General features: G+C 31.7%; 1 protein-coding gene across 4 annotated transcripts in view; it reads right to left on the reverse strand.

The window, feature by feature from the left end:
- Positions 1 to 17,214, reverse strand: part of USP15 (ubiquitin specific peptidase 15) — a 119,684-nt gene that overhangs the window by 65,851 nt on the left and 36,619 nt on the right. For all 4 annotated transcript variants that reach the window (XM_040491537.1, XM_040491536.1, XM_040491540.1 and 1 more), the window contains exons 4-6: positions 14,873 to 14,999; positions 8,467 to 8,612; positions 4,472 to 4,533 (exon numbers count right to left, since the gene is read on the reverse strand). In XM_040491537.1, the coding sequence (XP_040347471.1) occupies positions 4,472 to 4,533; positions 8,467 to 8,612; positions 14,873 to 14,999 (335 nt within the window). The remainder of the gene's footprint in view (positions 1 to 4,471; positions 4,534 to 8,466; positions 8,613 to 14,872; positions 15,000 to 17,214) is intronic.

Below are 17,214 nucleotides of genomic sequence, written 5' to 3' on the forward strand. Positions count from 1 at the left end.
TCCTGATTTGTTCATTTTGGCCACTCTGACTGGCGTGAGGTGATATCTGAGTGTGGTTTTGATTTGTATTTCCCTGATAAGGAGCGACGCTGAACATCTTTTCATGTGCCTGTTGGCCATCCGGATGTCTTCTTTAGAGAAGTGTCTATTCATGTTTTCTGCCCATTTCTTCACTGGGTTATTTGCTTTTCGGGTGTGGAGTTTGGTGAGCTCTTTATAGATTTTGGGACTAGCCCTTTGTCCGATATGTCATTTGCAAATATCTTTTCCCATTCCGTTGGTTGCCTTTTAGTTTTGTTGGTTGTTTCCTTTGCTGTGCAGAAGCTTTTTATCTTCATAAGGTCCCAGTAATTCACTTTTGCTTTTAATTCCCTTGCCTTTGGGGATGTGTCGAGGAAGAGATTGCTACGGCTGAGGTCAGAGAGGTCTTTTCCTGCTTTCTCCTCTAGGGTTTTGATGGTTTCCTGTCTCACATTCAGGTCCTTTATCCATTTTGAGTTTATTTTTGTGAATGGTGTGAGAAAGTGGTCTAGTTTCAACCTTCTGCATGTTGCTGTCCAGTTCTCCCAGCACCATTTGTTAAAGAGACTGTCTTTTTTCCATTGGATGTTCTTTCCTGCTTTGTCAAAGATGAGTTGGCCATACGTTTGTGGGTCTAGTTCTGGGGTTTCTATTCTATTCCATTGGTCTATGTGTCTGTTTTTGTGCCAGGGATATGTTAATTTTAGAATGAGTTTGTGAAGTTTCTCAAAAAACAAAACAAAACAAAACAAAACAAAACAAAACAAAACAAAACAAAACTCAGGATAGAATTTTTAACAGGAGTCAGTGACAGGATAGATTTCAAGAAACAGGCATCATCAGATTAAAACACATAGTACATGATAATCCTTTGTCTTCTAATAGGTTAGTTATTTACCATGAAGGTTTTATGCATTCCTAATTAGGTTAATTTTTGTTATACTATTTTCTGATTGGGTTACTTATGGAGTATATACTAATGATATTTGCAGGGGTCAGGAACCCATGGCTCACAAGCTAATTCAGTTTGCCAAATTTTTCTGTAAATAAAGTTTTACTGGAATACAGCCATAACCGTTTGTTGATATAATGTCTATGGCTGCTTTCAAGCTCTACTGGCAGAGTTATAGTTAAGTCAGAGACCATATGGCTCACAAGCTAAAATATCTAGTTCTTTATTAAAAAGATTGCTGACCTCTGGGTATAAAAAACACATTAATTTTTACAAATTAATCTTAAAGAATCTTGCTGAATTTTCTCAGTTCTAATAGTCTGCTGATGGGTTTTGGGTTTTACATAGATGACTGTATCATATGCAAATAGTGAATTTTTTCTTTCACTTTCAATCTTACTTGGTTTGTGTTCAAAATTTCTCAATATAATTTTTGCTACAGACTTTGGGTATACAGACTTTATTAAGTTAGGAGAATTTCCTTTTATTCTTAGTTTTCTGAGAGTCTTTTCCTACACTGATGCTAATTTCAAAAAACACATTTTTTTTTTTTTTTTTTTTGCATTCTAATGAACTATCATTGGGCAATTTAGGACATTCTGTTATATGGTATAAGGCATATTTTATAGTAAATGGATACTAGATCATAGGCTATAGTATATAATGGATACTATATAATATACAGTAATAGACACTATAATATATATATTATGTATATATGTGTATATATATATCATGTATATATACTATATATATATGTGTAATGTTTTCATGCTTTAACATTTGGGTTCTGTATTAAAATACTGGGTAATTCAGTGAAGAATGGAACTCTTAACTAAGCACATTTCTAGTATAGTACTTTCATTCACCAACACTTTTTATGTCTATGTTGTTAGATATTATATACGAGAAATTGTGTTTTCTCTTATAGAAGGACTGCAGCTGTTTAATAAAAATGGTATCGTGTGCTAGCAAATAGGGAAGAAAAGAAAATATATAGTTTTATCTTTCAAGTGAAAATCAATAATTTTAAGTAGAAAAGATCTCTAAATCCTTAGAACTCATGGTATTTCTTAAGGCACAAGCAACTTTGAAATTTCAAAAATTATTTAAAGCTGTTAAATACATAACAATCTAACAATAAGCTAGAAAAAAGAACATTTATCTTGATCTAAAGACTAAAAGTAAATATTCGCAAAGAAAACATTTCTAACTTCTAAGCTTCATCAATCAAGAAATTTACAATTATCTACCATGTGCTTTCAATATCTTCTTATTCTAAGTTCTACCCTTATATTACACCCTACTAAGTGGGAGTAATAATAAAATCTAATTAATATACTTAAGTGGTCTCATAAAAAATTTAAATAAAAAAACTTCACAAGATAAAAAGGACAGAGAGCCACTCATTAAAGATGCATTTTAGTTTTAAAGATAAAAATTAAGTACCAGATCATTTTTCTCTTTTATTTGCGAGGTTAACATTTAATAAATTACTTTTAATTTATTTAAGAATCATTATTTTAAGTATTTCAAACTATAAGTTTATAATCCCTTATGAAAATTCTGAAATTTCAAAAGCTCTGAAAATGTTTAAAATATTTCACAATTCACTTGAGGGAAACCTAACCTAAACTGATATTAAACTATTTACAGTCCTTTATCCTACTTAGTGTGAATATTTGCTAAGATTAATGTATTTGGTTAAGAGAGTCCCCTTGGATTCTACAGATATACTAAAATAATAGGCACCATATTATTTCTCAAAGGTTTGAAAAGTCTAAAATTGAAATACAACTGGCACTAAGTGTTTTCGATAATGTAGTATAAAACTGATCATTCTAAAACCTTTACAAATATTTTCTCCCAATTGGTTTGTTGTGTTTTCACTGTTTGTTTCCCTTACTGTGCATAAACTTTTTAGTTTGATGTAGTCCCATTTCTCTATTGTGTTTGTTGCTTATGCTTTGGTGTCATATTCAAGAAATCACTGCCTGGACAGATGTCATGATGCTTTCCCCCTAAGGTATCTTCTAGGAGTTTTATAGATTCACGTCTTATTTTTAAATCTTTAAACCACATATTTGCTAAGGGGATAATATCCAAGATATACAAGGAATTCCTACAATTCCATGGCAAAAAAACAAATAACCAGATTAAAATGTGGGCCTAGGACTTGCATAAACATTTCTCAAAAAGAAGGCATACAAATAGTCAATAAGTACAGATGTGCAACATCAGTAATTGTTGGGGAAATGCAGATCAAAACCACAATGAGATATTACCTCATACCTATTAGGATGGTTACTATCAAAAGAACAAATGATAACAAGTGCTCACAGGATGTACAGAAATTGAAACACTAGTATAGTGTTGGTAGAAACGTATAATGATACAGCTGCAATGGAAAACAGTACAAAGGTTCCTCAAAAAATTAAAAATAGAAGTATAATCTGATCCAGAAATCTCACTTCTGGGTATATATCCAAAAGAAACGAAATCATCTCAAAGAGATTCTCCATTCCCCTGTTCACTGCAGTACAATTCCTAAGACAGGAAAACAACCTGAATGTCTATAGATGGATGAATGGATAAAGAAAATGTGGCATATACTGCAATGAAATATTATCCAGACTTTTTTAAGGAAGACTGTGTTAAGTAAGGAAATCCTGCCATATATGATAACTTGGATGAACCTGGGGGACATTCTGTTAAGCCAATTCCAGAAAGACAAAAACTGCATGATTCCACTTACATGCGGTATCTAAACTTGGTCAAATACTCATAGAAACAGAGAGTACAAGGATGGTTGTCAGGGGCTGGGGGAAGGGAGAAATGGGAAATTACTGTGCAATAGAAATAAAGTTTCAGTTATACAAGATTAAGAAATTCTAGAGATTTACTACACAACTATGTGCTTACAGTTAACAATACTGTACTGTGCACTTAAAAAATTTGTTAAGAGGGTAGATCTCAAATTAAGGGTTCTTACCATGTTCAAACAAATGTTAAAACGATTTCTAATTCTTTCATCCTTCCTTCATTGACCATCAAAAGCAATTCTTATACTCCTCTATCTCTACTTGTGCTTTTATATTCTAAAACATTTAAATAAATAAAAATATTAACTTTATGTCAGACTCATTTTGATAGTGTTCTTTAACAGATACTTTTAAAAGAAATCACAAAAAGCTTGAAAAATAGTAAACAAAATGTTTAATAGTGATTTGATGTATTAGACAATTTAACAATATTTAGAACATATGTATATTGTACCTTATTCTAAAAGAGATCCGAACTGGAAGGCTTTTTAATTATAGCATATTAATTTAAATGCAAACTTAGAAAACGTCTATAATGGAATAAAATATTTAAATATAAAGTAGGAATATATACTTGCAATGTACAATTAGGTATCTTCTATCATTCTGGATTTTGTTATCTGAAATCAAAGGCTTTAAGATCATGCAATCAGCCATAAAAAGTGGGAGCACTTACTTAGGAGCAGAAGGACCCCTGGGCCACGTTCCATCTTCATTTTTCTGTTCTATCACTAACACCTGTAAATATGACACAATAAAAGAGTGTTTTTCCTTAACTCTGAAGTTAAGATAGCTTTAGAAGATTAGGTGAATACACTAAGAAACTACAGTCACTCTGGGATTAAAGGACATAGTAGACAAGGTGAAGAGGTATTTGAATTTTGATTCCAAAGCTGGGCAATATAAATAGAATATAAATTCCTTGAGTTTAGGGAGTATATTTTCTATTTCTTTTCTATTTATAGGTTGTGACATAGTAAGTACCATGCAAAAAAAACCCAGATGCTCAATAAAAGGTCAAAGTTGTTAAACATACTGATATATAAACTTAGCTATCATTACGCAAATCCTGGAAAATAGCCCCACAGATAATTCTAAATTACAGATCACACGTAATTTATTTGGGGCTTTAAAATTTGTCTTTATTTACGTTATCACTATGTAAATTATAGAATCTTTTAATGTGTAAATGATAGAGTCACATTTGTGAGATTCAGACTCAAGTTCTTTATTGCAGCATGGTAAAGGCAGACAGAAATCAATTCTAATAAATGTAAAGTACAGGGCAAGGGAACTATGCTTTATTCTAAAACATGTCAGAATCCTCCCCCTTATCTGCCAGTCTAAAAAGCCTTTCTTCCAGTTTTTGCTATGGGTAAATCTGTGCAAAGAAGAAAAACTAAGCAAAAATAACTAAATTAGCAAAAGAAATATGTGATATATCAATACGTTAATAACCAAATTTCCATGGGAGAACTATAACATAGAAAACATGTCTTCAAGTAAACTCAAGCATTACAAATTGTGAATACATCCTACATAATCACCTTCAACTCTTTTTCTTGAAATTGCAATTTTGTAACCTACTCTACATACTCTCAGTAAAATACTTTTGTGGACTGTATGTTTCAGGCCATTTGTAAGCTGGCATTTGGATCCTAATAATATAAAATGTAAGCCTGTTTCAGAGCACATACAACAAACAATAAAGAATCAATAAAAAAAAAAATTAATGGAACCAGGTTGTTGAGAGTATTCTAATTAAAATATAAAAGTTATCTTTAAGTGTTAATACTTCCTACATTCAAGGAACGTGTATGAAGTACATGTGTAGTATATAAAGAATAAAAGCACTCTACCTACTATCCTGATCTCTCCGTGATCATACTTTTCTCCCTTCCTATCATATACAATTTATCACTCTCCTCAATTTTCTGATATCATTCCGATATAATCATATATTCATATATTTTCACAGATTTATAAAACTGAATTTAGTAATTTTTAACTCCTGAAGTTTTTCTTTACTGCAACTTATAACTCTACAGACATCTATATATGAACTACACATAGAGAGAAAACATGTCTTGACATTACAAATTTGAATATATATATGTTTTGTTTTATATATATATATACACACACACACACACACATACACATACACATATGCACACACACACATATATATGTAAGCTTCAGTCATTTGGAAGACTTAAATTAGTTATAAAATGAAAGACTTCAGTTATAAAAATTCCAAAATTATGCATTTAGTTATCATTGTTTATGGTTTGCTTTCCAATGGAAGGCCCTACAACTGAAGAATCAAACAAATATTTAAAGGTGAACCATAATATTTTAATTCCTAATAGTGTGTGTAGTTAAAATTTCATGTTTTACAATCAGATATTAATTTTGAAGGCCATCAGAAATGTTAATGTTCACTCCTTTATTCAAATATATTATTTTCTGAATAAAGTTTTGCTCATGGTTAAAACTTTCAAGAAGAAAACTATTTCAGAAATATTTCAAAATTGAATTAAGCTGAATGTGTGCATGCACACGTGCACACACACGCACACACTCTTTTAAGGGAGAGAGATAAGAATCGCCCATTTTGGGAGGCAAACTCTTCAATTATGTATCTTTGTTTCACTTTCTGATGTTTCAGTTTACTTTCAATTTCGGTAAAAATTTTAAAAAGTCCAGGGCAATGTGAGTTCACTTATCATCAGTCAGAAAATAACTGTTTACAAAATCTGGAAAATTTAAAGCATGTTGTTTGAAACATCATTATTTCAAAAGATCAAATGTTCTTAAGGATATTTAAACTTGTTAAAATAATTTATCATCAGCTGCAAGCTGATAAGTGCATTCCTATCAGGAACATCAAATTATTTAAATTGTCTAAGTCTCAGTTTTCTAGTGTACGTGATGGATGGATAACAGCCATTACATGGGCTCAATCCTGGAAAACATTTAAAGAAATGATTCCATGTGTTTCAAATTGAACTCTTGGAGTTTAAGACTTATGGATGGTAACTCAGGAGTCAAAGAGGAAATTGGCCAAGGAGGGGAGTGTTGACTAACCAACAGAGTTCCAAATTCCTTATACCACCTTCAGTCAGGTTAACTCTGCTTTTAATTATAATACATGTTAGTTTCTGTAAGATTTCCCTTAAGACTATAGCTAAAATAAGTCTGAAAATTAATGTTTTTATAGCCCAATACATGACATACAGTAGACTTTTACTAAAAATTAATTTCTTCTGTTCTGAATTTTTTAACTTGGATCAAAATACCAATGTCAATAGTTATTTTTAATAAAACAGAACAAAATAAAACCCTCCATATATCAGAGCACCAGGCTCTGTGTTAGGTACTAAAAATAAAAACAAAAATAAATAGACACAAAGTCCAACTAAAACAAGGAACTCATAGTCTAGCTGGGAAGCTCAACATATAAATAAAGTACATAACAAATGACACAAAAGACCTATACATAAATCATTATAAAGTTAAGGGAATAATTTTTTCTCCAAAGTAGAAAACTCCTATACCTGAAATAGATACTGAGAAAAATAGACCAGGAAAGGCTGAAGAGATGACGTGACATTTGAATTGGAATCTGAAGGATGAAAGATTTGATCTGGTTAGACTACATGACAAAATGGAATGGTTAATTTGACTATTTTGATGTTTAAAAGGACTTTTTGCTGGATGGATGCAGGCATTGGGAAGAAGGGTATAACAGGCAGATGGAATAACACAAATGAAAACACAGGAGTTTGGAATAGGATAGTATGCTTAGAGAACTACAAGCAGTTCGGTTTGGTACTTGTCAGAGTACAAATCACAAGGCAAGGATAATGTAAGATGCTGGAAGACTAGCAAAAAGGTCAAACCTTGACTTGCATGCCGTGTTAAGTTGCCTGGACTTTATTTAATTGTTAAGGAACCAGGAAAGGTTTATAAAAGGGAAACACTGAGGTTTTACATTTCAGAAAGAGTATTCTAACAGAAATATGAAAGACTGAGAGTGGATATGCAAAAGATTGGATGCAGAGGGATCTGTTAAGACACTACTGATAGGGCTGAGAATGGAATAGAGAGATTAATTCAAGAAATATTTAGAGGGTAGAAGCAGTAGGACTTGTTGACTGTGTCTAAACATCTTCATTTTTCAACACATTCATTTCTTTGGATTGTATCATAAAGAAGGACCAAATTGGGGGTTGATACCTTAGCAGAGGTTGGCAAACTACAGTTCACTTAGCTCACTGACTGCTTTTGTAAATGAAGCTTGTTTACATATAGTCCATGACTACTTTGTTACTACAAAGGCAAAGTTGTAGTTGTGATAGAGACCATATGGCCTACTCAGCCAAAAATATTTACTATTTGATTCTTTATAGAAAGTTTGCTGACCTATATTTTTAGCTGTTTTTCGATGGAAAATCATTTCTTTTTAAAAAGTAGGTTATTCTCAAGCTCAAGGAGGGAAGCAAAAGCTATTGCCAATGAACAGCAGGACAGGGAAGAGATCAGTTAGAAAGAGGAAGCCAGAGAGAGTAGAACCCACTATAGATTGTCAAGATATTCATAAAGTTTGTGACTCCAAAAAGCTTCATGTATAGTATGCTTAAAATAAACAGTACTGCTAAACAATACCTGTCCTTGGTATAAACCAGCATCCTGAATGGTGCTGTCTGGTTTATTCAGTGGTTCAAATGTATTACTCATGTATTTGTTCCACAATCTGGTCTCCTTTTCATCTGGAATATTGAAGATTTTTCTTATTTCTTTTTCAATTGTATCTAGATTTAAGGAGGAAAGATATATAAATATAATACATATTTTAAAATATACCACATAGAGCTAAGTGCTCACCAGCATAAAAATCCTAAATTTAAAATACTGATATAATAGCAAGAATAGGTGAACAAATATGTAGGACATATATAAAGAACAAAAAAGATAAGACCGATGTGTTTTTTTACAAACAAAATGGTAATTATAATTCTGACAGATAATTACTTGGGAAAACAAAGATCTCACAAGGTAGAAAAATTTAATCATGTAACACTCCAGTATAATTTATATTATACAGGATGAAGTTTAAATTTTTACACATTATAAATTCAATGTATTTTTCTGATGATATGATGGACTCAGAAGAAGTATTAGTCACAGATACTACAGATAGAAAATTTTATTTTTAATTGTAACATAACCAATTTTAGGATAATTTATATTAAATTGAATATAACTTACAGTTTGAATAGTTCACTAAAATTAAACAGAATAAATGGACACAAAGGAAAGTGCCTTCTTGAAGGAATGTCTGTATTAGTAAAAATATCTTGTTTTCATAGTAAAGCCATATATTTTCCTTATTTCTAAATCAATTATGTGAGTAGAAAAAGTATTTTTAACCTGGAGCAGCTTAACCTGCTATACAACAGGAGTCCCCACATATGAGAGTAGAGATGTAATTAAATTTCAGTGCCATACAGTTAAATGAATCTTTAAAATTTTTAAACATGAGAGATTATTAGAAAATAGCATTAAAACTATTGAATTCTGGTCAGTAACTTGCCTACCTTAGACTCATGAAAAGTGTAAAATATCTTATGACATATGAAGAAATATATAATACTTCTACATTTTAGAGTACCTGGCTAGCTTTGGGAAGAAATTATTTATAAAACACTAAACCTATTAATACATGTTCTCTGAAGAACTATAAAAACCTATACCTATCCTACTTCATTAATTTTAGTCTAATAATATTGTTTATGTTCTACTTAGCTAAAATTCATTAATAGTCTTATAGTCAATGAGATTTTGATTAAGGCTTTAAATAAACAGGAAATCTTACAGTGTATCTGAAAACTTGGCGCAAATTAGCTAGAATATTTAAATAATTACACAAAATAAATATACTAACAGTACTGCTTTCTATTTTGGTGGGTTGGTCTTTTTCCTTTTTGTTCTTTTTATTGAAATATAAATATATAACAGAAAAATTCACAAGTCATCAGTATATAATGATAAATTTCCAAAGTGGATACACCCCGTAACTAGCATCCATATCAAGAAACAGAACATTACCTAGGAAGGAGGGTAGAGGAAGAAGCTGAGGAAGGGAGGTCATTTTCGTCTTTCTATAAAACTAAGTGCTCTTTTTCCTGATTGCATAAATAATTCTTGCTCATTGCAAAAATTCAGGAAATACAAACACCACTGTTAACATTTTGTTATTTCTTCTTTCAGACCTTTATCTGTTAATACACAGATACATAATACAATACATGGAGACACATATGGGAATTTCCTCTTCAATGAGTTCTGCAATCTACTCACATATAGGGGAAGAACATTAAAGACAGAAGAAAGGACTGCAAAGGCCCTGAGATAAGAATGCATTTGGCATGTTTCAGAATACTGTGGTGCAGCAGTGTGGCTGAAGTGAAATGAGCAAGGTGGAAATGGATTATATAGAATCTTGTGAGCTATGAGAATATACTATTTTATCTGAGTCAAGGGTAGGAGACTAGGCTACTGAAGCAATCAAAACCAAGGGAGAAGCAATGTTAAGTGGTCAGAATGAGAACAGATTCTGAAGGAACTGCTTAGAAGATACACTGCTTAGATTACATGCAGGGCATGAAACAAAAGAGAATCTGAATGATTCCAACGTTTTGAGCCTGAGCAATTGGAAGAATACAAATGGGGACTACTCAGATGGGGAAGAATGACAGGGTAGCAGGTTTTTTGGGGGGAAGGGACAGACTTTAGTTTTGTACATGTTATATCTTGAGATTCCTATCAGGCAGAAGTGAAGTTAGGGAATGATTAAAACTGGAATTAAGGGAGAGTTTTGGGTAGGAGATATAAATTCAAAAGATATTGATACACAGAAAGTATGTGAAGTCAGGGCACAGAAGGAAATCACCAAAGAAATGGGGAAATCCAAGGACTAAGCATGGCAATACCCTGATGTTTTGAGATCAGAAATATGAAGAGGATCTTTTCAGATTCTCTGAGAAGATGCAAGCAGTGAGAACTTGTGCCCTGGAAGCCATGTAAAAAGGAAATATTTGTAAATGGAAAAGTGAGTGAGTATGTATATTAATTTTTGCTGGCAGGTTAAGAAAATGGAAGACTGATATTACCATCAGATTTATCAATGTAGAAGTAGAGACCATCATAGCAGCAGTGCCAAGGGACTGGTAGGTCTGAAGGTCTGATTCAGCAGAGTCAAGTGAGAATGGGAACAGAGTAAGTGGTATCTAGAAAGCAGGATGCTCACATTGAGATTCACCAGGTGCAGCTACAGATAACGACAATCTAGGGTATAACTAGGGAATTAATGCCTCAAATTGGATACAGATTAAAGGTCACTTGAGAATGTCAAGGTATTGAGAGGGTGTGTAGACTTTTCCACATATGAATCTGACTGTGTCAGGCAGTTAATAAAAGCATAGAGGTAGAAAAATTATTACCTCATATAATAAAAACAAAATTGTTGTGACAAACATTTCTAGTAAGAATATTTAATAAAGTTAAGCAATTCTATTAATAAATTTTATAGAAACAAAGTACTTTTCAATAAATTTTATAACAAACATTGTTTTTTCCAGTGTATTCGTAAAGAAAAAATAAAAACCAACCTTTATGTTTCTTATTGGAACATTTTCTATATCCAAATATGTCAATTTAAGGAGAAAAATACTCAAAGGCAAGGCATTTTGGCTCTGAATGAGGTAAATTATTTAGATCCTGCCTGTGGCTACTATCATTATTATTATAAGTCAGTGTAAATAGTAGTAGCTGAAAATGAGTTTTGATTTGGCAAAACCAGAAAACAAATACTTCTATTTCTTAATTCTATTTACATAGCATATAGCTGTATTTTATGGACATAAATATTTGGATCATTTTTAATCAAGATGAGACCACAAGGGAAAAATATACATCCCATATTTCCTTTCTTATTATCCAAATTTTTTTATCATTTCAAAACTTACTTCCTTTAGAAAAACAAAATCAGCCCAATTAACCCTTGCACAGATTATATAACGCAATAATTAAGAGATGAGACTGTGTCCAGTTAGAATATTTTCACTTGGAACCAGGGTGATCCTAAATAAGTCTTTTAACCTTTCTTAGCCCCAACTTCGTCATCTATACAATGAAGATAAAGTATTGCTGAGGTTTAAAAAGAAATTTCCTACAAAGTGCCAAAAACATAGTCCCACAACTGCTAACTACTATGATAACTATTTTATCAGGTCTCTAAAATTCCCAGTTTAATTTTAATTTTTGTGAAGGTTTTACAAAATTTCAGTTTTTGTAAAACCTTTTGCTTAGAAAGCAAACTTGCTCAAGTACAGATTACTGAACTTTAAGACCTACAGTAAGAAATCGTGGCCCTATATACACGTGTTGTTTTCTATTGTGATATTTTCTGTTCCATTCTTTTCACTCCCAAACTACTTATACCACCCAGAGTATTGACAAACATGCTCTAATACAGTAAGAAACTTTGGCTGTACAAAAATTCAGGTCACTTACAATTTTAAGGTATATATCCAATGTATGCAGCATTTTAAAGTATTAGTATGTTGATTAAAATCTATACAAATCATAAACTTTTTGAAGTAGATTCTTTATAAATGATTTAACTCCATAAGACAAATTCTTATGTAGTACTTAATATGAGAACTCCCCACTGCTTGTACTGAAATCAGAAATTAAACCAGCTGATCTTCATATAATGAGCTTAAAAATATTATTCCGTGAACTAATGTTCTAAAATAAGATTTCTTTTATAAATATTTTTTTAATTTTAATTTTTAAAATGTTTATTTATTTTTGAGAGGGAGAGAGACAGAGCTTGAGCAGGGAAGGGGTAGAGAGAGGAAGACACAGAACCTGAAGCAGGCTCCAGGCTCTGAGCAGTCAGCCTAGGGGCCCGATATGGGGCTCCAACTCATGAACCACGACCATGACCTGAGCCGAAGTCAGATGCTTAATCAACTGAGCCACCCAGGTGCCTCTCTAAAAGTAAGATTTCTGATTGTCCCATATTTATACATAATTTTTCTACAGAAATAAGCTAAGGAGAAAAGGAAATACCAAACTCTAGTTTAAAATAACTAGAAAACATTATCTGTATAGTAGCTTCTCATTTATATTCCAACTAGCTGAACATTTCAGACATTATTTAATTTCAATAGACTACCCTTATTAGACTTTAGAGTCTTACTCTGCATATTTTAATATCATGATTAATGCAATTTTATATATATTGATAACTTAAAAAAATTTTTTTGAATGTTTTTATTTTTGAGAGACAGAGACAGAGCGTGAGTGGGCAGGAGCAGAGAGAGAGGGGAGACACAGAATCCAAAGCAGGGTCCAGGCTCTGAGCTGTCAGCACAGAGCCCGATGCAGGGCTTGAACCCATGAACTGTGAGATCATGACCTGAGCCGAAGTTGGTCGCTTAACTGACTGAGCCACCCAGGTGCCCCTATATTTGATAACTTTCAGTTTTTCGTATACAGAAGAAATGTTTTATTTTCCTGAATATGTTCCACAAATCTTGAAGTTCAAAAGTCAACTAACTGTACATATTAATATAATAAAATGACATTTACATATGGAATTCTTACTAAGTATTCATTGTATTTTTTTAAAGTTTGATTTTGAGAGAGAGAGAGCACATGCACATGCAAGCAAAGGAGGGGCAGAGAGAGAATCTCAAGCAGGCTCTGCACTGCAGCACAGAGCCCGACGCAAGGCTCAATCTCGCAAACCGTAAGATCATGACCTGAGCTAAAATCAAGAGTCAGATGCTTAACCAACTGAGCCACAGGCACCCCTTAAGCATTTATTTCAGAAAGATGACTTAATGAGTTTACTAAATTGCATCACAAGCTTATAAATGTTCTAGGTAAATAAAGAGGGGGAAAACAGAAAATCCATACATAATATCATATTTGTAAAAACATGAGGATTAACCAAGCACTAGGTATTGAAGAATGGTGTTATTTCATGGAAAATACAGTTTTAAAAGTATGTTCTGCTGTGAAATGGGTAAGTGGTGAAAGTCAAATATACTTGTGAAATTCAGAAATATTTTTATTTGCTTTTAACGAAAGTATACTTAATGACTGGTTTCAACAAAGAAAGCTATACATAAATTTGCAATTTTTTTTTTTTTTTGGCTGAGAAGTTCTGTTCATTAATTGCTATGTCTCCACTGTCTGTCTACATTTTCCAACAAGATCAATATTACCATTCATCTTGTTTTCCAATAACTTTATTATACAATAACTACCTTCTATAATTTTTATTTTGAGCTGTGTTCTATGAACTACAATTTTGTTATTAAATCCATAATCATTTATTTAAAAAATATCTTATTCAACATAGTCTGACCTTAAATTAAAATGTGACTTTAAAATACAATAAAAAATTGCATATATTTTAATATGCACTTATATGTGTAGATATATAAATATATAATGATATGTAGATATATAAATATACAGAGGGAGTTGGGTACACTCGAGACTATAATTTCCTAATCCACTCATTGTTAAACAAGAAAAAAATTAACGTATCATAAAAATGCTAACTCTACTAAGCCTACTGACTTATTTAAGTAGCTACTTAATTGTATTTAAAGTCCAAAGAATAAACAGGAAAAAAGAAAATAAACAGTTGTCATTTTCCATGTTAAGTAACAGTTTCCGTGTTACTTACAGTTCTCTACTTTAATTTATACTCATGTTACAAACATGGTATGTATTTTTTCAAATGCTAGATTAAAACAGTAATTATTTCATTTTTTTAAGTAAAATAACACAAATAATAAACTCATCTAATAATGTAAACTAGATCTAGACATGATAAATGATTCAACTCTAGGCTAAGGTTTGTTGCCTCAAGCTTGGAAATCTGTAATGTTTAAGTGTAAACCTTAAAAAAGTTATCATTCCAGAAGCATATAAGAAATAGAATTACAGTTAAATTTCTAATAGCAATGGACAGGATGTTGCATACCTATTGTGTCAGCTTTGCTAAATCTTCGAGTTACAACATTGTTCATGTTTCCATTTTCACAGAGCTTCAATTCTGTGAGATATACTTCTACTTTGCAGTGCTTTACAAACATACCCTGTTCAACCACCTAAAAACCAAAGGAAATCAGTTAGCCAAAGCTCAATATATTTCACTGTCTCTAACAGCAATCAATATATATCTCTAAAGAGGCTTTAGAAAAAAACTACGGATCTCCAATGAAAAACATCTATTAAGAACTGTCAATATAAAATAAAAGATACTAGATAGTTTGAAAAGCAAGAAACATATTTGGAAATTTTAATATTTAACAGAATATGAATAATCATTTTAGACATTAACTGGTAGTTTGGAAAGGCATTTACTGATCTATGAAGATATTTTGGTATACTATAAATAACAAATACATTCAATATTTATAATGAGAAAGTTTACCCCAAATGTAAATACAGCTCTGATTAATTATCCAGACCTACTTCTAGCTTTTAGTACTTGAGCTCTAGCAGAAAACCTTTAAATATGATAAGTTTTATAAAATCTCAGTTAGCAACAGCTAACTCTATATGTTAATTCACTCTATATGTTAAATCTTTTAAAATAACTCCAAATTACTGCTGCCAAAATATTCAGCTATGGTCTGTAACTGATACGTTAGTTTTCCATCCTAAGATGACTTTGTTTGACCTTTATATACGCCCTTAGTAATTCTATTCAACAAATGGAAAAAAAAAAAAAGCTGCTAAACATGCAAGCAACAAAGCAAAAAAGGAGTAAAAAAAAAAATATATATATATATATACATATATATTAGGGTCACCTTTTAAATAAGTATATTTCCTTTTGATCTTCTAAAGGTTAACTGTAGGATTTCAGTCATGAATACTGTTTCTGAAAATAGTAATTGGCCTGATATGTGATACATTAGACAAATATGGCAAAAGGGAGGCTCCAAAAGACTGTTGTACTCACAAGCTTAGCATCAGTTCAGTAAAGGACTTACAAATTTGTCTTTCACTTGCAGGGAAGTTGTTTTAGATCAACAAATTCAAATGTAGCTTAGCTAATATTTAATGTCCAATCCAACACTAATTTTTATGATACACTTTCATTTATATTCTCTTAATTATACTTGTTATATTCATATTTCTAAAACAGGCCAACAGCCTGCATCTCTCCATCTTTTAATTTCACAAACTTACAGTCTCTTAATTAATGAAATTTGTTTTAAATTCCTTTTGCTTATTTATTTTGAGGTTAAGAATGTAACAAAAGATACCATATCATTTAATTTTATAGGATTACTGGTAGCTATATTTAAGAGGAAAAATTAGAAATCAAATATTCCTGTCAATCAGAAATTTCCACTCTGGGACTCTAGTATCTGAGTGAGAATCCTAAAATAGTATTAATACTAACCATTGGCAGGTTGCTAAAACTGAGGTAGCTATAGGCCTCATTTTTAGGAGGGAAAAATGGAATGACCAATAATAGAATAGGGTAATAGGATAACAAAACAGGATAAAACTAACAAAAAAGAAAATCCCTCATTATGATTTATATTGAGATATATTTTCTTCTAAATAAGCCTATTCTTTAAAAAATGAGAATTAATTTTAGTAATACCAATAGATATTTTCCTGGAAAGAATCTGGTGATTCAACTATCAGAAACTCAATGTAAACAATGAAAACAAAACACCAAGATGATTTCAAAATCCACTTTATTGGGTTTCAGGATTTTTCTCGTCATTTTTTTTCTTTTCTCCAAAACTATCTTATATTATTAAAACCCTCATCATCAGTACTCAAAATACTACTGTTATATTTTACTTCCAAAAGTAGTGTAATAACAAGATGTTCTTTTAAATAAATGTCAGTTTGTCCTCTCAACTGTTTTTATTTGAAAGAACCATACTAGGGGCGCCTGGGTGGCGCAGTCGGTTAAGCGCCCGACTTCAGCCAGGTCACGATCTCGCGGTCCGTGAGTTCGAGCCCCGCGTCAGGCTCTGGGCTGATGGCTCAGAGCCTGGAGCCTGTTTCCGATTCTGTGTCTCCCTCTCTCTCTGCCCCTCCCCCGTTCATGCTCTGTCTCTCTCTCTGTCCCAAAAAAAATAAATTAAAAAAAAAAAAAAAAATGAAAGAACCATACTATATGAATAATTAAAGCTTGAATACAGTAGCTCCACGGCAGAGAAAAATAATTAACATATTTATGTATGTGTTATTACGGTTTTATGTAGATTATTTATTTACATAACATCTTATTTATATTTATTTATATAGTCTACTGCCTTATTAAAAATGCACAGAAAATAACCATTTAAA

This window comes from Herpailurus yagouaroundi, unplaced genomic scaffold (assembly GCF_014898765.1).
Source record: "Herpailurus yagouaroundi ecotype Mexico unplaced genomic scaffold, PumYag 182, whole genome shotgun sequence".
NCBI lineage: Eukaryota > Metazoa > Chordata > Mammalia > Carnivora > Felidae > Herpailurus > Herpailurus yagouaroundi.